Source organism: Leopardus geoffroyi, chromosome C3, assembly GCF_018350155.1.
Source record: "Leopardus geoffroyi isolate Oge1 chromosome C3, O.geoffroyi_Oge1_pat1.0, whole genome shotgun sequence".
In the NCBI taxonomy this organism is placed as follows: domain Eukaryota; kingdom Metazoa; phylum Chordata; class Mammalia; order Carnivora; family Felidae; genus Leopardus; species Leopardus geoffroyi.
In genome coordinates, this window is record NC_059338.1 from 40,373,254 (window position 1) to 40,393,947 (window position 20,694).

The window sequence follows — 20,694 nt, forward strand, 5'->3', positions numbered from 1 at the left end:
TTAATCTGTAAATTATTTCACTTCATTCATTATAATTTCTATTGCAAGAGTCCTGAGAATGTGTTTCTAATTTCTATAAGGGAATTGATTCCAGCATGATGAGGTTCTATTTGTTTAGATGATTTTCTGTATTTGCGTACTTTTTTTGCCCGTAACTTCTATGAATTTTTAGATCTTGATCTCACTGTCTTCAGCTACAAAATGAGGATTTTAGTCTAGTGGATGTCCAATCTTCATTCTAGTTTCTTAAATTCATCTTTCACATCTATTTTGAATGTTTGGAATTTCTTATCATGTACATGTATTCTATATTATTTTATTGATAAGTATGGGCCATTATTTTTCAGTTATTTTCCTCTACTTTAAAGAAGCAAATGTTAGCTTAAAAAGGGAGTAAACAAGAACATTAGATAGATGGAGGGAATGGACTGAGGGAGATAGAAAAGCAAATGTAGAGTCAGGATATATGGGACAGTAGTTATTTTTAAAAATTTTCTAAGTAGTTATTTTTAAAGATTTCTAAGGTATAGGGAATCACCTAGTGGTGGAAACAGAAAATGCTTTTTGAAAGTTTAGGATTTGGTTTCCTGTGCTTTAATTCAGTTCAGATCACTGAATAGTGTCCATATGGTTTGTAATCAATGTATTTAAAATATAGCAAGATGTTGAATATTTATTTTTTGTAATCGACTTTTAAAATCATACTAATATGTCGAATATGTAATATTATCCTCAAGCCTTTCTTTCCTAGAGGGATCAAAAATCCCCTAATACTAAGTTTGAAAATTAATTCTTGTCCCAAAGAATGTGTTAAATTCATGGTTCTGTAGTCAGAAGAAGTCTAGATATGCACAAAACAAGCATGAAAGCATGACCCTTATCTACCAGAAATGCGTGGTCTAATCAGAACCAAGCAAATCTATTACGATTACACTTTTAATTTCACAGATGAGGTAGCTGACATTCCATCTACTTAACAGAGGCTTTTGAAACATCTGAGAAACCAAGATGGATTTTTCACTTGTCAAAAATAATCATATATATATGACCCCTTCCACTTACTTTGGGTTTTCCTCAGATAAAGACTCAGACAGAAGTAGTTTTGGGAGGTGATAATTCCAGGAATCAAAGTGGGGGGACAGGGAGAGTGTGACATGGAAAGAGGAAGAGTCAGGGGAAGGGTGTTATTTCCCAATAACGTCAGCAGGTGCCAAGGGCTTGATTCTTCTGTGATCTCTCAGAATTGCACATGTGAAAGATGGAATGTTGAGCCATGTATTCTCCGGCTCCTGACCACATTCATTAAGATTGTCCCTGGAAACTATAATTATCCCTATATTTCTAGGCTGTGCTTGTGTGGTAGGTTAGCAGGCTCCCTTAGCTCCAGAGAAATCCCTGGATCAGAGAAGTGGAATAACCCATGGCTTGCACTTGTGGTGGAAAGAGTCTGAGCCCACACAGAAACGTCTACTAGAGTGGTGGCTAAAATCACAGGTGGGCCAGGGGGGATATCCCAGAAATACTTTCTATGACCACACCTTATCCTGCTCAGACCCGCTTGTCCCCAAATTAAGTTAATTCTGTCATTGTATCTTCAAAGTGCTGGCCACAATCTCTAAAGACTTTGCACAGAAAAATTTGTGGATCAGGCTATGGTGGTTCCTGCTATTATAGCTGGTCCCAAGGCCATGACTGATATTCATCAACTTTCTGCTCTACCATCCATTCTAGGTTTCTCCATCCTAGGCCAGCATCAGCTGATCTAATTTATTTGCCTGGTCGGGGGATTCCAGAACTTCATCTCAGAGTGGTCAGGCCTTGGGTTGCCTTGCCCTCCTTGGACTGTGGTGGCTGCAATTACTTGTTCACTCTTATTACCAGACATAAAGACACATAAGAGTATCCCCAGTGATTCCTCTGAGTTTCAGACATATTCTTCCTTCCCCTTTTTTGTAACAGCAAGCCTAGTTTCTCACGGTAATGTGGGTTGATTAACCTCACCAATATTATAAGTCCTTTCTTTGCCTGCTGGTCCAATTGTGTTAATAACATAAACAAAAACAAAAAACCAACCAGCCAACCAAACAAACAAACAAAACAAAGATCAGTTGTAGCTTCAGGGTTTGTGGGACCCTTTTGTGCCACAGGAGTAGTGAACCCCACTTCCCACTTTACCCAGTAGAGCCCAAAGTAGAAGGGGAGGCACACATGGGTTATTGGGAATGATAGTGAGAAGGGCTAATTTGTGTTCCTTTCCTTGGACTCTGGACCTGGGTATTCTAGCTGTTGAAGACACAACTTGCTTTATCGGCTCAATACAGATAGTGCATCACGGAGGATGTTTCCCTAACTCTACAGGATGCTATGCCTAAACTAGCACCTTAATAGGCCGCTCCAATGTGGTATCTCGATTAGTTTCATAGTACCAAAAACCAAGTGGCTTCAAACAATAGACATTTATTGTCTCCCAGCTCTGGAGCTAGAATCTGAGATGACAGTGTTGGCACAAGTGGTTCCTTCGAGGGCTGTGAGGGAGAATCTGCTCTATGCCCTTCTCCTGGCTTCCAGTGGTTGGCCAGCACTCCTTGGTGTCCCTCAGCTTGTAGCAACTCCATCCTTTTCTTGGCATTCTCCCCATGTCTCTGTATCTGTGTCCAAATATCTCCTGTTTATAAGGACATTGTCCTACTGGATTAGGACTCACCCTAACGACCTCATGTTAACTGATTACATCTGAAATAACCCTCTTTTCAATCGAGGTCACATGCTGAGGTGCTAGGGATTAGGACTTTCACATGTGAAATTATGGGGGCACTATTCAACCCATAACAGTAGCAGACCAGCTACTTCCAGGAAATAGGCAGGATATGGTAGTACGAGCAATCCTATGGTCACATACACATTTCTCAGTAGGTCCCCTGGTTGAAGGCAATTTTATGTAAGATTCCATGGCTGGTAGAGGCTCTGTAAAAAGAAAAGATAAACCCACCTCTGGAGTAGGTATTGATTCCTGCAGAGTGGAAGTGGGGGAGATCTAGTGCAAAACTGACTTGCCACCCAGAAGCTGATTGTTTCTGTATCTATGCTGGAAAGATATCTAGAAAATCTGCAAATATTTAATAAACAGTATGTTTCTAGGGTCACCTGGGTGGCTCAGTTGATTGACCATCCGACTTCAGCTCAGGTCACGCATGATCTCATGGTTCATGAGTTCGAGACCCACGTTAGGTTCTGTGCTGACAGCTTAGAGCCTGGAGCCTGCTTCAGATCCTGTGTCTCCCTTTCTTTCTGTGCCCTTCCCTTGCTCATGCTCTGTGTCTCTCTGTCTCTCAAAAATAAATAAAGGTTAAAAAAAATACTTGAGCTGAATGAAAATGAAAAGTCAACAAATAAAATTGCTGTCACCAAGTAAAGTTAATATAAACTTGAAACGCTTATGTTAGCAATAGAATAAAGATCTAAAATTAGTTATCTAAACTTCCACTTTAAGGAGCTAATAAAAAAATTAAACTTTAAGTATAAAGATGAGAGTAGAAATCAATGAAATTGAAAATGGAAAAATATTAGAGAAAAAAATCAATAAAATCAAAAGCTCGTTCTTTGAAAAGATCAATGATGTTAATAAAATTCAAGCTGGATTGATGAGAGACAGGGTGGAGGAAAGAACACAAATTATTAGCATCAGAAATGAAAGGGAGGAGTGCCTGGGTGGCTCAGTCTGCTAAGCGTCTGACTTCGGCTCAGGTCATGATCTCATGGTTCATGGGTTTGAGCCCCGTGTGGGCTCTGTGCTGAAGGCTCTGAGCCTGGAGCCTGCTTCAGATTCTGTGTCTTCCTCTCTCTCTGCTCCTCCCCCACTCATGCTCTGTCTCTCTTTCAAAATAAATAAACATTAAAAAAAAAAAAAGAAATGAAAGGGAAAAGATAATTCATCTGATAAGCCACTAAAAGGATAGTAATAGAAGATTTTGAAAAACTATGTTCCAATAATTTTGGCAACGTAGAAAAAGCAGAAACATTGCTTGAAAGACACAAACTACTGAAACTGAATAAAGTAGAAATAGACCACTTTAATGACCTCTTTTCAATTAAAAATTTTAATTCCTAATAAAAAACCTGCACAGAGAAAACTCCAGGCCTAAGCATTAAAGAATAAATGATACCAATTCTATGTAAACTCTTCCTGAAAGACATAAGGACGAAATGCTTCTCAACTAATTTTATGAGGCCAGATTTAACCTGACACCAAAACCAGGCCAGTTTTAACCATACTTAATGATACAACAAGATGGAAAACTATGACCCAATATCTCTCCTATACATAGTTGCAGAAATCTTCAAGAAATATTAGCAAGTCAAGTTCATCAACATATAAAAAAAGGATAATATACCACACCAAGTGGCATACATAACAGTAATTCAAGGTTAACAGTTGAAGATCAAACAGTGCAATCCCCATGATACCCAAATAAAGGAGAACTACCATGTGATCTTCTCAATAAGTTCAGCAAAAGAGCTTGATAAAATCTAATAACCTAACACCATGATAAAAATGGTCAACAAACTGAAGCAGAAAGAAACTTCCTTAAGCTGATAAAGGGCATCTATAAAAATTTATAGCTATCATCATACTTCGTGATGAAAGACTGAATGTTTTTCCCTAAGATCAGAAAGACAAAAAAGATGTCCACTCTCATTATACTATTCAACATTATACTTGAGGTCCTAACCAATGAAATAAGGAAGGGAAGAAAAATAAATAGAAAACCTATAGATTGGAAACAAGGAAGTAAAACCATGTTGAGTTGCAGACAACCTGTAGAATATAGTAATCTACAAAACAGCTACTAGAACTATTAAGAGATGTTATGAGGTGAATTGCACCCCGCCCCCCCAATTTACATGTTGAAATCCTAATTCCTAGTACATCAGAATGTGACTTTACTTGGATACAGGGTCTTTACAGAGTTAAAATGAGGTCATCAGGTTGGGCCCTGTTACGGACTGAATGTTTGTGTCCTAGCTGATTAATATAAGACAGGTTAGCAAGTTTGCAAGATACAAAGTCATTTTACAAAAATAAATTGATTTCTTTATACAAGCAACAAAACACGAGAAACTAAAGATTTTTAAAGTCTGCTTACAATAGCATGCAGAAAAGGAAATACTTGTGGATGAATATAACAACATATGTATGTACCCTGAAAATTATAAAACACTGCTAAGAGAAGTATTATTTAGAAGACTGATTATAAAACACTGCTAAGAGAAGTGTTATTTAGAAGACCGAAATAATTGAAGACATATACCGTGTTAATGAACCAGAAGATACAATATTCTTAGATCCTTCAAATTGATCTACAGATTCAATGCAATCCCCATCAAAATTCCAGGAGGCTTTTGGAAAAGTCAGGATTCTTATTCTAAAATGTTTATGGAAAATAAAGGTCCTAGACAATTTAAAAAGGTCCTAAAACAATTTAAAAAGATCATAGAGAGCTTATAGTACTTAATTTAACGACTTAATTATAAATCTACAGTAATCAAAACAGTATGATACAGTTGTAGAGATAGACAATACAGGTCAGTAGAACAGTATAAGGAGGCAGAAATAATGTCCCTGTTTGTGTGTTCATTTAATTTTCAATAAAGGCACTAAGGTAATAATAGAAAAAGGAGATGGTATTAGAACAACTGGATCACTATATGGCAAAATGTAAACTTTGACCTTTATATCATGCCATACAAAAAATAAAACTCAAAATGGATCAGAGACTTACATGTAAAAACTCCAATTATAAAATTTCCAGAAGAAAATATAGGACAGTCATTGAAAATTTGAGATATGTGTAAATTTCTCAGCTCCAACTCAAAAAATCATGACCCATGAAAGAGAAGATTGAATTGACTCTATCAAAATCAAATTTCTGCTTTTTGAAAGCCATCAAACACATTTGGAGCAAATGTTTGCAAACCGGGTATCTGACAAAGGCTTTGTGTTCAGAATATATGATATATCATAGGGAGAAGACCAGCGACTCAATAAAAATATAGGCAAAATATTTTAAGAGATACTTCACAAAAGAAGACATACAGCTAGCCAATAGGTACATCAAAAGATGGTCAACATATTAGTCATCAGACAAATGTAAATTAAATCCACTGTGAGCTAACATACACACTGAGCAGAATGGCATAAATTAATGACTACCAGTACCGGGTACTGGTGAGGACGTGCATCAGATCGAACCCTCATACACTGTAAAACATACAAGCACTTTGGGAAAGATTTTGGGCATTTCTTAAAACGTTAAGCATTCACTTACTATTTGATGCAGTAACTTGACTCACATGTATTTTACAAGAGAAATGAAAACCCACGTTCATTCACAAAGCTCGTATGCAAAAATATAGAAGCTTTATTCGTAATTCCAAATAGGAAACAACACAAATGTCAATCAATAGGATAACCTGATTGCATATCCATGCAAGGAAATATTATTAAGAAGTTCAAAAAAATAAATGAGGAGGAGTCTCAAAAATATTATGCTGAGCCAAAAAAGCCAGACACAAAAGAGTAATGGAATTACATAATGTAATTCCAGTTATATGAGGCTCTAAAAAAACCCCACAAATTTAATGTATAGTGATAGAAAACAGATCAGTGGTTGGAGAGTATCTTGGACTTTTGGGGGGTAGATACCTGGAAAGGGGCACAAGGAAACCTTCTGGTGTGAAGGATTATTTAAATGTTGATTTTGATGTTGCTTACAAAGGTGCATGTATTCTTCAAAATCCGTTGCACGATACACCTAAAATGAGTGTATTTTATGTGAACTACATCTCAATAAAAATTTGAATATAAGATATAGATTTTCAAAACAGATAAAAACAAAATAAAATCATGTGCTGCCTCCAAGAGAAGCATCTAAAGCATGTAGACACAGAATTGTCGCAAATAAGAAGGTGGAAGAATAGGGGCGCCTGGGTGACTCAGTCGGTTAAGCGTCCAACTCTTGATTTTGGCTCAGGTCATGATCTTGAGGTTGTGAGATTGAGGCTCCACCCAGTGTGGAGCCTGTGGAAGATTCTCTTTCTCCCTCTCTCTCTGCCCCACCCCTGCTCTCTCTCTTTCTCTCTCTCTCTCTCTCTCTCTCTCTCTCTTTCTCTCTCAAAAATAAAAAAAACAACCAAACCAAACCAAAATAACAACCACCAACACCAGCATCACCACCGATATTGTTCCTGCCTCATAGAACTTATATTGTAGTGAGGGAGGCAATCTCAAGATCAGATACATACCTGTAAAACTAAAATGTCTAAAGTCTCCCTATAGCTGAAACATCATTATGACATAATAAAAAACAAATTGCTGCTTAAAATAATAGGTTATATTGTCTTCAGGATTCAGAGAGCTTTTATTTAGAGAAAGAACTTTTATGGTTGTTTTTTTTCTTTTTTTTGAGGGGTGGGGAATAATTGATTAAAAGGAGGATGACAACTTATTTAATCGAACCTGAAAAGGAAATGGAATGTTATGAGAGAGATGTGATGCTTGCTGGAGGGAATGTAGCTTGAGAAAGTATTTATTAATTTTTTTTTCTTTCAACGTTTATTTATTTTTGGGACAGAGAGAGACAGAGCATGAACGGGGGAGGGGCAGAGAGAGAGGGAGACACAGAATCGGAAACAGGCTCCAGGCTCTGAGCCATCAGCCCAGAGCCCGACGCCGGGCTCGAACTCACGGACCGCGAGATCGTGACCTGGCTGAAGTCGGAGGCTTAACCGACTGCGCCACCCAGGCGCCCCGAGAAAGTATTTATTAAAGGGAAATATTTGACCAGTGTTAAGTGCTATGAGGAAGATTCAGGAAAGTAGGAGCAGTGGATGATTCCAGTTTACAAGGGCATAATTGAGAGTCAAGTTTCTGAAATGCAAGGGGCTCCAAACACAGAGTGGTCATTCAGCCTTTGAGTCAGAAATATGCTTCCTGGGGCGCCTGGGTGGCGCAGTCGGTTAAGCCTCCGACTTCAGCCAGGTCACGATCTCGCGGTCCGTGAGTTCGAGCCCCGCGTCGGGCTCTGGGCTGATGGCTCAGAGCCTGGAGCCTGTTTCCGATTCTGTGTCTCCCTCTCTCTCTGCCCCTGCCCCGTTCATGCTCTGTCTCTCTCTGTCCCAAAAAATAAATAAAAAAATAAACGTTGAAAAAAAAAATTTTAAGAAATATGCTTCCTGTGGTTGTAGCAGGAAAAACGGAGAGAAAAATGGTTGTTGATTTGGGCAAGGTTGTAGATGTCAGTGACAGGCAGTTGAAGGTGTTCCTGTCAGACGTCTTTCATTTTCTGTGAACTGGGAGATAAGGTCATCTTCTGAGAGCCAGAGTGGAGATGGTAGTTGGAGGAGATTAGAGAAATTCTGGACTTGGGACAAAGGGTTGTCCCAGTTAGAGGTCATACATTTAAAGTGGTTCCTATCTGCACAATCCTAGGATTTTTCTCCAGCCCCATTCTGTAGCAATAGGGCTCTTAGGAAGGGTCTGGACAGGTGCATGCATATAAGTTTGGGGAGACAAAGAGAACAAGGGGTAAGAGAGTGGATACTAGTAAAAGGAGTAGTTTAAGTGATGGACCCTGCAATCTAAGCTGGAGAGGAAAAGATAGACTCAAGAGCACTGATTGATTGGCAGAAAGTAGAGATGGTGGATGAATAAATTAGTCCAGAGAGTAGACTGGCTCAGTGAGGGAGCAGCTTTAAAAAGAGAAGTGAGGGACTAATTTCACTTAGCATAATACCCTCCAGTTCCATCCACATAGTTGCAAATGGCAAGATTTCATTCTTTTTGATTGCCAAGTAATACTCCAGTGTGTGTGTGTGTGTGTACATTTTCTTTATCCATTTATCCATCAGTGGACATTTGGGCTCTTTCCATACTTTGGCTATTGTTGATAGTGCTGCTATAAACATGGGGGTGCATTATGCTAAGTGAAATTAGTCAGAGAAAGACAAAAATCATATGACTTCACTCATATGAGGACTTTAAGAGACAAAACAGATGAACATAAGGGAAGGGAAACAAAAATAATATAAAAACAGGGAGGGGGACAAAACAGAAGAGACTCATAAATATGGAGAACAAACTGAGGGTAACTGGAGGCATTGTGGGAGGGGGGATGGGCTAAATGGGTAAGGGGCACTAAGGCATCTACTCCTGAAATCGTTGTTGCACTATATGCTAACTAATTTTGATGTAAATTTTTAAAAATAAAAAATAAAATTAAATAGAATAAAAAGAAAAGTGAGGGAGTTGAAAATAACTCTCATAAGACATCTACGTTTGGTTGGATGGGATTCACCCCCTTAAAAAATGGGGAAAAATAGCAGGGGAAGGAAACCATAACTGAAATCACAGAATAGTCTCCATCACATGGTTCCTCTGTTCAAGAAGTCAATGTTTACTGATTATTATAGATGAATGTAGTACAAGGTTTGGCTATACAGTGACCACCCAATAGTTATCTACTAAGTAATGAATAAATAAATAGTAAATGTCATCCTTGAAAATCCTCTATTACATGTCTTTCTGGTTCCTTAGGTAGCTAATAGTTGAATAATTACCCAGGGAAGCAATGGAATTGTGATTGGTGCTGGAATCAGAATTGGGTTCAAATCCCAGAACAACCAGATGCTAGACTGATCATGGCATTGTCTACTAAAAGTTCTCCTCACCTACCGGCTCCCTCCCTTTGGGGGGGGATTCAAGGATAGTGGAGAACAAGGTCTTGGTCCAGATGGTGGTTTTACATCCCAAGATGGTCTTAATTTTTATGTGCAAAGTTACTGGGAAGTTAAGAGATACAAAAATGAATTAAAACAGATTTTACTCCACAGGAATTTTCGAGACTGATAGAGGAGACAGACATAAATATAATGTATACACCAATTTCTAAGAAAGACATAGAAAATCGTTATTTTTTTTTATGTTGGTTTATTTTTGAGAAAGCGAGAGAGCGCTAGAGAGAGAATTCGAGTGGGGGAGAGGCAGAGGAAAAGGGACAGAGTAAATTCCAAGCAGGCTCTGCACTGCCCCACATGAGACTCGAATTCAAAAACCATGAAATCATGATTTGAGCTGAAATCAAGAGTGGGATGCTTAACCAACTGGGCCACCCAGGGGCCCATGGAAATAGTTATTTCTAAGAGCTGGGTGAAAATAGGGAGTTTTTATGAAGGAAGTGGCATTTGAACTGGGTACTGAAAGATGAGCAGAAAAGGTAAAGGGCCATCTAAAATGCAGTAACCATCTAATGAAAGGTAGAGAGAGGGTTACAGAAAGTTTGTAATGTATCGAGGAGGGCAACAGCATCAGAGATCCATTAATTTAACAATTCATTCTTTTGCTCCTGTCTTTAGAATCTTATTTTTTGTTGACTAGGGAAATAAAACAAGTACACAAACATACACAAAACTAGTGGGCTTCATATAAAGGAGAGATAACATCTACTTTTGGAGATTCTTCTGGCTGCAATGTCCTCCCCTGAATCCAGCTAACAAGCGTTCAGAATCACCTCTTTAGAATACGATCAACGGGACAACAGCAGTTAAGAGTGACATCCTGTATACTCTAGATTCAATTTCAAATTAGGGAGCTTCTATGTGCCTCAATTACCTTTTAAATAAAATGGAAACACTCTCCTCAAAGAATTGTTACGAATGACACTGGACGAAGAATGCACGGCAGGCATAGTACCTCATATCTATGTCCTAAATTACATATTTAAAAATAAGTAGATACCTAGTGCGCAGCATTAAGAATGTTCGCCAGCCCGCACAATTCCGCCGGCTGTAGGTGATAGACCACACTCTCCTAATCAGCCGGGCCGGTTCCTACTTTCTTGCGGAAATAGCGGTTCCAAAAGGCCTTCAGACTCTGCAAGAGCACGTGGGCTCCGCCTCCCCACAACAACAAAAAAACACTGTAACTCGGGTGCCGGCAGGTCGGGTGGTGAGGACTTGATTTTTAAATCCGTCCGAAAGAACCAATCAGAGCGACTGTCCGAGTGCGCGGAAGCCGATTGGTTTGTAGCTACTTACGGCAACCAATAGGCGTGGAAGTAAGTTCCGTCGGTCCCGGAAGGGGGCGAATCGAAAACGGGTGGCGACCGCGGGCAGTTTGAATTGGAACCTGAGCTGAAACCCGCGGAGGCTGCGCCGGAACCCAACTCTCCCACGGGTCGTCTTTCTCTCCCCGCCAGCAAGGTGAGTGTCCTGCGTGGGTCGTGGCTTCGGCTGCAGGCCTGGGGGAGCGGCTGACTTTCTATCCGAGGACCCGCGATCCCACAGGCATCCGCGCTCCGTGGCCCAGGGGATGTAGCGGTCCACCCCCTCCCACCTGACGGGACCGGAGGATCAGCCTGGCCGGGGTGAGGTTTTTAGGGCCGCTCTGCTCCTGGGAAAGCTGTGCTCGCACCACTGTCCACAGACCCGGCTCTCTCACAAGCTCGCACTCTGGGGGATCGGTTTCCTCGTGATAAATGAATTATAAGGTAAATGAATTGGGGACCAGCAGGTATTTTCCTCGCAGCCGTCTACGTCCCCAGCCAGTGGCTTCTTGGGTTTTCATCTGCCCGGTGGGTTGGTGTGCCTGCTGCCTCTTGCGAGAGCATTTCTCCTGCCTTCCACTTTTATTTGGGCACGCTTGGGTGCCTGGCTCTTTTATGTTATGAGGACCCAGAAAGAAACGACCTGAGTCCTATCCTTGAGCCTGGTCTAGAGGACCAGGCTGAGTTTTAACTCTTAGGCCTAGCCGTTGCTCTGTAGGCGGGGACTCCGCTTTCTTGTTGGAGTTGGGAGATTCTGATAAAGGGAAAGCGTGAAAATGGGCCTACAGTGCGTGTTTTGATTCGGGCATAAAGAGTGCCTTCCACATATTTAAGATAGAGCATTTTCTGCAAAATCCTCCTTACAGGAACCTTGACATCTAGGGCTTTTCTTCAACTACCCACCCTCCTTTACACCTGTTGCTTCTTACATCTTAATCTGGAGATTTACAATTTTTTCTCATTTGCCCAGTGCTTGGGTAATGATTGTTGGTGATTGATGCCCTCATCTGTCAAAGTATGCTGTAATCAAAAGTAGCTTGGGTCTGATGATTGTTTTAACCACTTCTTTATAGCAGTATCTTAGATTTGGAAATGGAAAAGGATTCAACTTGCCAGTTTTCCTTCTGTTTATTTTCCTCATCTCTATCATCTTTCTAAATTGCTCCTTTTAATATTTTGTTGGTGATGGCATCTGATGTAATGAGTTCAGTGGCTAGCCTAACTGTTTAGGACAGTTATCATTGTGTGCCTCTGGGGTATTGTACTCCCATCCCTGAATGAGCAAGCTAGATTGAACTGAAGGAGAAGCCTATTGTGGCAGTGTAAATTGTCCTTTGTTGGTGGAGAGGCATGAGATTTCTTTCAGCAGTTTTTGGGCAAATAGGAGTGGAGTTTAAGATGCTGCGTTCAAAGAATTGAGATCTGCAAAAAGAAAAAAAAAAAAGCTGGCGGAGAAAACACAGCTTTCCAAGAACTTTGCTTCTGTTTTTTAATTTTTTTGAATGTCTTTTTTTTTTAATCATTCCTAGTTCTTTTACCAACTGTTTATTAGTTGTTCTGATAAAAATTTTCATGGGTGAAGTCAATTGAAGCAAGACACTACAATGTTTGTGGATTTCATTTAGTAAAAGAGATTCTCACCTTGTTGCCCAAATAACTGGAAAATGAATGCTTTTCTTTCATTTAAGTTCTAGAGGCAAACGAATAAAGAACAATTACCATACTTTTCTTCCAGATGATTTAAATATCCTAAGATGTGGCCGAGAAGGAGGTAGGCCACTTCTCTCTTGGTACCACAGGCTGAAATATACAAATGAAGTGTTTTTGACAATAAATATAATAGCTAGCAGGTGTAGAACACTCATCAGGAAATATAGTACTGTTGCCCACCTTTGGGAAGTCACCACCATTATTATCCATATTTTACCAATGAAGAAACCAAGGCACAGAGCAGTTAAATAACATGCCCAAGGTCACACACAGCTGAGCTGGGATTTGAATCACTGAGTCTATATACTGATTTCCTCATCAAGGTCTCTCTGGAGCATGTCTTTACTGCATTGTGCAATGACTCTAGCACTAATACGACACTCACTCTTTGTTCATTCATGCATTAGCTCAACACATAACTGCTTGGAAGGAGAGACAGGGTAGCTGTGTCATGAGAGACTATGACCAGGAGATATGACCAGGTTATGGATCTCCCCAGGGAAGGCTTCCCAGATGTGGCAATGATGTGAAGAGGGAAAGAAGATCATTTGCAAAATAACTTATCATGAGTTTTATTTGTTTATAGGATCTATTTCACCTGAGACCTCATAGCAAAATACTCATGTTTTGTGTAATAAAAACAAATGGAGTGGCAGAAAGAAGGTAGCTCAGAAATGAAATCTGAGAAATAGGAAAAACAAAGCCAGGGAAACTGAACAAGCATCTTCTGTACTTCACCATCAGAGTTATTGGTGGTCACCTTTCAGAGGATGGAGGAGATAGATGTTATACTTCCTTATCTTTTGAAATGCGAAGTTTTGAAACTCCTTAGAGACTCCCTAGTCTCTGAGACTTGTAAGTTTCCTTTTACTGTATTAAGCCCAACAGTCTGCTTACTCTTTTCAGTTTACTTATAAATGCGTGAATAGTAAAGAAAGGAGAGCAAAATGAGCTGGGCTTTGGAAGAATGGAAAGAGGGCCTGCCTACGAGAGCGCTCCAGAAAATTCAAGAGCTGGAAGGACAGCTGGACAAATTGAAGAAGGAAAGGCAGCAACGGCAGTTTCAGCTTGAGACTCTGGAGGCCGCGCTGCAGAAGCAGAAACAGAAGGTATCAGTGAAACGCTGGTATTTAAACCTTGTCACGTATTTGAGCTTGGTCTGAAATTTCGAGAAAAACGATCATGCTGTCTTCAGGTGGTATTCCGCCCCTCTCCTTTTTTCAGTCATTTGTATTTTAATTGCCTCATTTTCTTCATCCTCTGTCCTCATTTCTGCTTACCTGCTAAGATTCAGAGCTGCTGAGTTCCATTTTAACTCCGTTTGGGACCACACATTGGAAATTACTTTTGTACTCTGTACCCACATGGCCAGAATTCTCCAGCTCCGAATTTAGGGGCTAGTATTAGAGCCCTTTGCAGTCCAAATGGATATCACTTTCTGATAGTGGGCTTTTCACTTGGTATTCCCAGTCCTCTTCTCTTCTGGGCTAGAAAATGAAAACTTAGAGGTGTCTGGGTGGCTCAGTCAGTTAAGCATTTCCGCTCAGGTCGCAATCTCATGGTTCATGGGATCAAGCCCCATGTAGGAGTTCGGAGCCTGCTTGGGATTTTCTCTCTCCCTCTCTCTCTGCCCTTCCCTGATGCTCTCTTTCTCTCAAAATAAATAAATAAACTTAAAACAAAATAGAAAATGAAAATTTAAACAATGCTTCTTCCTTACCTCTGCATGAGCCAACAAGGTAGTGGTATAGTCACTGCTTCTAAAGCGTCTTCCCTAGTGGGAGAATTTTTGCAATAACTGAGTTTAGCAGCCAGACTTTGAAATGAATTGCTAAGGGAGGTTTATAGGGTGTATTTTTGATTTTGTTATCTTGAAAGGACATTAAAGCCTCCCTTTCTAGGAAAGGTACGTGTGTAGCCCTGACCAAAGATAATGTAATCCATGACTTTGTAGAACTTTTCTGTCTATAGGCTACCAAGTGGGGTCATTTAAAATTTCTGTGTTCTTCGTGAAGCACTGACATGTGCATTATAGCAACCACATCTCAGAAACATTAGTTGTCAGTGTTGAGCTCAGATTTACAAATAATGCTTGGTAGAGTCACAAAGTAAGAGACCCGTTTCTTTCTGCACAATCTCCATTAGGTTGAGCATGAAAAAACTGAGGGTGCAAACCTAAAAAGGGAGAACCAGAGCTTGATGGAAGTATGTGAGAATCTGGAGAAGACCAAGCAGAAAATTTCTCATGAACTTCAAGTCAAGGAGTCACAAGTGAATTTCCAAGAAGGACAACTGAACTCGAGCAAAAAACAAATAGAAAAACTGGAACAGGAACTGAAAAGGTAATTTTTTTGAATGGTATTTTTATGGATGTCATTTATACGTGTTCGTCAGATGTATTTTTATCTTTTCCTTTAATGATATAATTATGAATGGCAGTTTTTCCCCCAGTGGAATAAACAATGATTTGAGGAAAAGTAATTGTTCTGTCTTCCTATCGTCACATGGCTTAGTACTATATAAATTCATTAAATGGCTTTTTGCTTATTCATTTCTTTGTTCAGGATATGTTTATTAAGCTGCCTCATGTGCAAGACACTGTGTTTGCTACTGGGTGGTATAATAAATAACTCCAAATCTCTCAACAGTGAGTACTGAAAAGGCGGAGGGGAGTGAAAGCATGGCTAATACTGATAGCTTCTGTTTCCTCTGAGTAGAAAAGCTGTTGTGAGAATAAGGGAGAGAAGTAGGGGGTTTTAGAAGGACCTAGGAACACTCAGGGTCTAGCTGAGATTGGAGTCTAGGAGTTGATAGTGGGACCCATCTATAGAGTTGTACACTTTTTTATTTCCCCGTCAGCATCTGCGATGTAAATGCTAAGAATGTGAATGGGAGGTTTGACTTAGGGTTATTTTCAGCCAGGGTCATGGGATAGGAGACAATGGATAATTGAGGCTGCTGCGAAGACAGTGGTTAAAATCCTGTGCCACGGAATCTAGGCTGGAGAGGGAAGGGAGCAAACTCAAGAAGAGCTTCCTACTGAGATCCCCATCTTCCATCTGAAGCATTACATAACCGATTTGCCAGTTTCAGTGCCATATTTAAGCACTAAAAAATGGTGCTTTTGACTTCTTTACCATTAAAAAGAAATCCTCAAACAACTTGAGACATCAGTCAAAATAAATCTAGTGGGACCTAAATGCTAGCTTATAAATGATACCTTTTTGTTTTAATAGTGGAATTTGGTCAAAATAGCAAGGAGTAATACAGACTGGAAGCAAAATGGACTTTAGTAGATTGCCCCATTGTTGATTCTGCTAATACACACCCAGACATTTTCTTAAAAATGTTTTTTTTATTTGAAATAACTTTTTTTTTAAAGTTTATTTATGTATTTTTGAGAGAGAGAGAGCCCGAGACAGTGTGCCCGCGGGGGAGGGGCAGAGAGAGAGGGAAACCAAGAATCCCAAGCAGGCTCCACACTGTCAGCACAGAGCCTACATGGGGCTCAGTCCCAGGAACCATGAGATCATGACCTGAGCCAAGATCAAGAGCTCAACTGACTAAGCCACCAGGTGCTCTTGAAATAACTTTAGGTTTACAGAAACAGTAGTTAACATCCAGTATAACCAAAGCATAATGACCGAACCAGAAATCAACATTGGTTCAATGCTATTAACTAAACTATAGGCCTTATTAGCATTTCACTAGTTTTTCCGGTAATGTCCTTTCTCCGTTCCAGGATCTGATGCAGGATCCCACATTACATTTAGTTGATGTTGTCTTAGTCTCTTTCTAAGCTGTGACAGTTTCCTGCCTTTTGTGTCCTTGCAGCTGTTGACAGGTTAACTCATCAGCTCTTTTGTAGAATAGTCCTCAATTTGGGTCTCTGTGTTGTTCTTCTCACTGATTAGATCAGGGTTTTCAGCAATGGCATGGTTCATATTTTGGGCTAGATGGTTCTTTTGGACTAGATGTGGAAGGCTGTCCTGGGCACTGTAGTGTCCTTAATAGCATCCCTGGCCTCTACCTACTAGATTCCGGTAGCACCTATCCCATCTGCAAGTTTTGACAATCAGAAATGTCGTTAGGCATTGCTAAATGTCTTTTGGGAGGACAAAATCATTCTGGATTGAGAACCACTGGGTCCGATTGAGGTTATGAATTTTGGGTGAGAATACCACAGAAGTGATGATGTTTCTGTTTCAGCGTATACTATCAGGGTAACATAATTTAACATGACTTTTACTCTGATTACCTGGCTAAGGTATTGTCTGGGTTTCTGGGAACCCAGAATAGTAACTGGGAAGTTACTATTTTCCCCTTTGTAATTAATAAATATCTTGATACCAAGGAATTTGTTTTTCCTAACATAACTGCAATAATCTTAATCCTACCTACCTCTCAAACATATTTTTGAAAGTTCAAACATTTTGCAATGACTCTGATTTGTCTTCCTGTGAAGAGAACTTAGGTGCACAGAAATCTTTTTATAATTTTGTTTCCTATCCATACCTAGAAGTTGCATGTTAGAATGATAAATCGTTTCTATTTCACTGAGTTTTCTGTTTTCTTGTTTGTTGTCTGCTGTACCAACCTCCATGAGAACAGGGACCTTGTCGATCTTATCACTGTGCCCCATGCACCTGGCAGTGGTAGGCCCTCAAATATTTGTCAGATGAATAAATGAATGAAAGATAGGCAGTTGCTTTTGAAAAACAGGTGCTAGAGAAGTCGGAAGTTGATTTCAGAAGGCCAGAATAGTTTTCTCTGAAAGCACGTTTTGGCTGCTGGTTTTAGAAATACTGGTTTTCATAATTTAGACAGAAATGTTTATATTTCTAATATTTTAGATAAACATACTTTTGTATACATTTCTCTATTTTATTGCAAAGTGACATTTGATAGCGGTACTGGCAGATACAAAGTACTCAGAGTTGTGCGTGACACCTAGCACCCTGGTAAATGTCAACATTATCATTAGTTGTTACAGTCGCCATTGTCACCATTGTGAGATTAGGACAGCACATTTAGTTTAAGAGTGTTCTTATTATGGGATGTCTGGGTGGCTCAGTGGATTGAGTGTCTTGACTCTTGATTTCAGCTCAGGTCATGATCTAGCAGTTCATGAGTTCGTGCCCCGCATTGAGCTCTGTGCTGACAGCTCAGAGCCTGCTTGGGATTCTCTCTCTCCTCTCTCTGCCCCTCCTCGGCCTCTCTCTCTCTCTCGCTCTCTCTCTCTGTCTCAAAATAAATAAACTTTAAAAAAAAGTATTCTTATTATCTATGACATAGGTATAGATGTTTATAAATGTTTATAAACTAACCTTGAGACTATGAAAACTATGAAGAGTACAATTGTCTATAATGTGACAACTATAAACTACAAAAACTCTTGAATGTATTTTCAAATTCTCATTGGTAACCTTTAAGTACAGGACAGAAACTTATTTTTTCCATCAGCGGCCACTGATTAGGTTTCAGGAAGGTCTCAAACACATTAGTTTTGAACCATTTGAAATGTTGGTCAAAAACTGTTGAGTATTGGGGTGTCTGGGTGGCTCAGTCGGTTAAGCCTCCGATTTCGACTCAGGTCACGATCTCACAGTCTGTGAGTTCAAGCCCCGCATCGGGCTCTGTGCTGACAGCTCAGAGCCTGGAGCCTGTTTCGGATTCTGTGTCTCCCTCTCTCTCTCCCCCTCCCCTGCTCATGCTCTGTCTCTCTCTCTCTCTGTCAAAAATAAATAAACATTAAAAAAAAAAAATGAAAAAAAAAAACCTGTTGAGTATTGATGATCTCATACAGAAAATCGTTTAATTTAGTGTTTTTTTTTTTTGGTGGCAATTTGTGTTTTGTTTTTTTTTTCCATAGGAAATTGGAGGAGTAAAGGTTTATAGAAATAGTAGAAGGGCATACTTTTATTTAGTATTTATAATAAATACACTCTTTTAAAAAATGAACATAGGGAAAGGGAGATGACACGTGAATTTGAGGGGGAAAGAAACACCCGATTTTACAAGATTCTTTAAAATTCATCTCTGGGGTGCCTGGGTGGCTCAGTCAGTTACGTGTCGACTCTTGATTTAAGCTTGGGTCATGATCTCACTGTTTGTGGGTTCAAGGCCCACATCAGGCTCTGCACTGATGGTGCAGAGCTAGTTTGGGATTCCCTCTCTATCTCTCTCTCTCTCTCTTTCTCAAAAAAATAAACTAAAAAATTTTTTTTCTTAAATTCATCTCTAGAATTGCCAAACTTGTTACACCTTTGGTAGTCTATAGATCTGGACTATTCCTTGTGGTAGTGGCTAGCTACAGGTGGCTATTAAGCACTTGAAATGTGACTATTACAAATTGAGTAGTGCTATATGTATACAATGCACACTAAATTCTGAAGGTTTGGTACAAGGAAATGTAAAATAATAGTATTTTGTATTAGTCAATAATTAGTATTGACTACAAGTTGAAGTGATAGTATGTTGAAAATACTGAGTTAAATATAAAACTAAGACTAAATTCATTTTTTCTTATTGCTCTTTTCATGTTAGTAGAACCTTTTCTACTGGATGGTGCTGTTACCTACCATAAGCTCAAATGTGATGATTTGATTTGCTGAGTAGTCCTTTTCAGTCCAGACATTGTTTCTTCCTTCTCAGATTGAGTTTGGAACTGGGTGGAGCCAGGGCACAGGGGCACTTTCTTCACTGCTTTCTTCACACCTTATATGTAGCCAACAGTCCACAAAAGACTGTCGCATGCACGTCAATAGCCATTCTATACTAGCCATTCTTTACGGTGTTCATTTCATTTCTTGTGTTGAGCTGAAATCACAAATGTTACAGATTTGCAAGATCTGAGTCTTCTATTCCCTTAGGCTGTCTGATCTGAAAGGTGTTCAGAACGGGATATACAGTGTATAGCTTCCTAGTTCTTTGTGACGGTTTCCAGCCCTGTCTTCTCTAGATGCACTACGTTAACTGGATTTTTGTGTCTATGTTTTTAAAGTGTCATAAAATTCATGGCAGGTATTTGTAAGATTTTTGTAATGATTTCACATCACAAGTGATGTCATTCGGTTTCACGATTTGAGCTCATGCTTCGGCGACACCAGTTTCTTTCGATGTTTCTGAAGTTCTGGGGGGTTTGGGGGGTTTGTTTGTTTGTTTTAATATTCCTATGTCTTTCTTTGGCTTAGAATACAAAATTTGCTCAGAATATATCCCCAGCCTCCCAACTCTGTTACCATAGTGGTTTTTACAGATCTTCATTATAGCCTTTATACCACTGGAATTCTTGGTTCATATTTCTGTTTCCCTGACCACACTGAGTGCCTTTGACGCCTGGGGCTGAGTCTGTCACATGAGTTAGTTCTTATTAAATGTCTGTTGGGTACATGAAGTGCTGAAGAATTCTTAGAGGGATGGGTTTTTTGTAAGTTTATCACTCTCTGGGAGCGTAGTGCTGGCATTCTGTAGCATTTGCTCTGATGTGGCATCCTCTTGGGTCCTTTTCGAACAGGTGTAAATCTGAACTTGAAAGAATCCACCAAGCCGCACAGTCTGCAGATGCCTCTCTGCATCCATGCACTACACCACAAAAAATTTTTGCAACTCCACTAACACCAAGTCAACATTACAGTGGTAAGGATTTCTTCCCTTCTTAGCTCTTTTATTGGGATTTTAATTTGGGCAAAGAAATCAATTAATTCATCTTTGAATTCAACTTTAATTTGAGCATTAAAAAAAAAACTTTTTAATTTGGGCATTGCATGGGCAATATATCCATTTGTGTATCTGTTGAGCCATACTGAGCCACCAGGTAAGCCTTCAAACTTTTCATTTTATTATCCTGCAGTGTGTTTTAAAAGTAATTCAGGTTGAGAATATT

General features: G+C 39.6%; 1 protein-coding gene and 1 long non-coding RNA gene across 5 annotated transcripts in view; one reads left to right on the forward strand and one right to left on the reverse strand.

Annotated features, from left to right (window-relative positions):
* The window catches only part of LOC123584889, a 35,206-nt gene extending 24,217 nt beyond the window's left edge, over window positions 1-10,989 (reverse strand). Inside the window, exon 1 of the long non-coding RNA XR_006705730.1 lies at window positions 10,793-10,989. This is a non-coding gene — a long non-coding RNA (uncharacterized LOC123584889). The remainder of the gene's footprint in view (window positions 1-10,792) is intronic.
* Window positions 10,990-11,107: 118 nt separating this feature from the next.
* The window catches only part of CENPF (centromere protein F), a 61,809-nt gene continuing 52,222 nt past the window's right edge, over window positions 11,108-20,694 (forward strand). For 2 of the 4 annotated variants that reach the window (XM_045452533.1, XM_045452536.1), the window contains exons 1-4: window positions 11,108-11,256; window positions 13,716-13,918; window positions 14,955-15,151; window positions 20,326-20,447. In XM_045452533.1, the coding sequence (XP_045308489.1) occupies window positions 13,757-13,918; window positions 14,955-15,151; window positions 20,326-20,447 (481 nt within the window). In that variant the 5' untranslated portion in view covers window positions 11,108-11,256; window positions 13,716-13,756. Of the gene's footprint in view, window positions 11,544-13,715; window positions 13,919-14,954; window positions 15,152-20,325; window positions 20,448-20,694 lie in introns of all 4 variants that reach the window. The other 2 variants (XM_045452532.1, XM_045452534.1) reach the window with 1 other exon arrangement.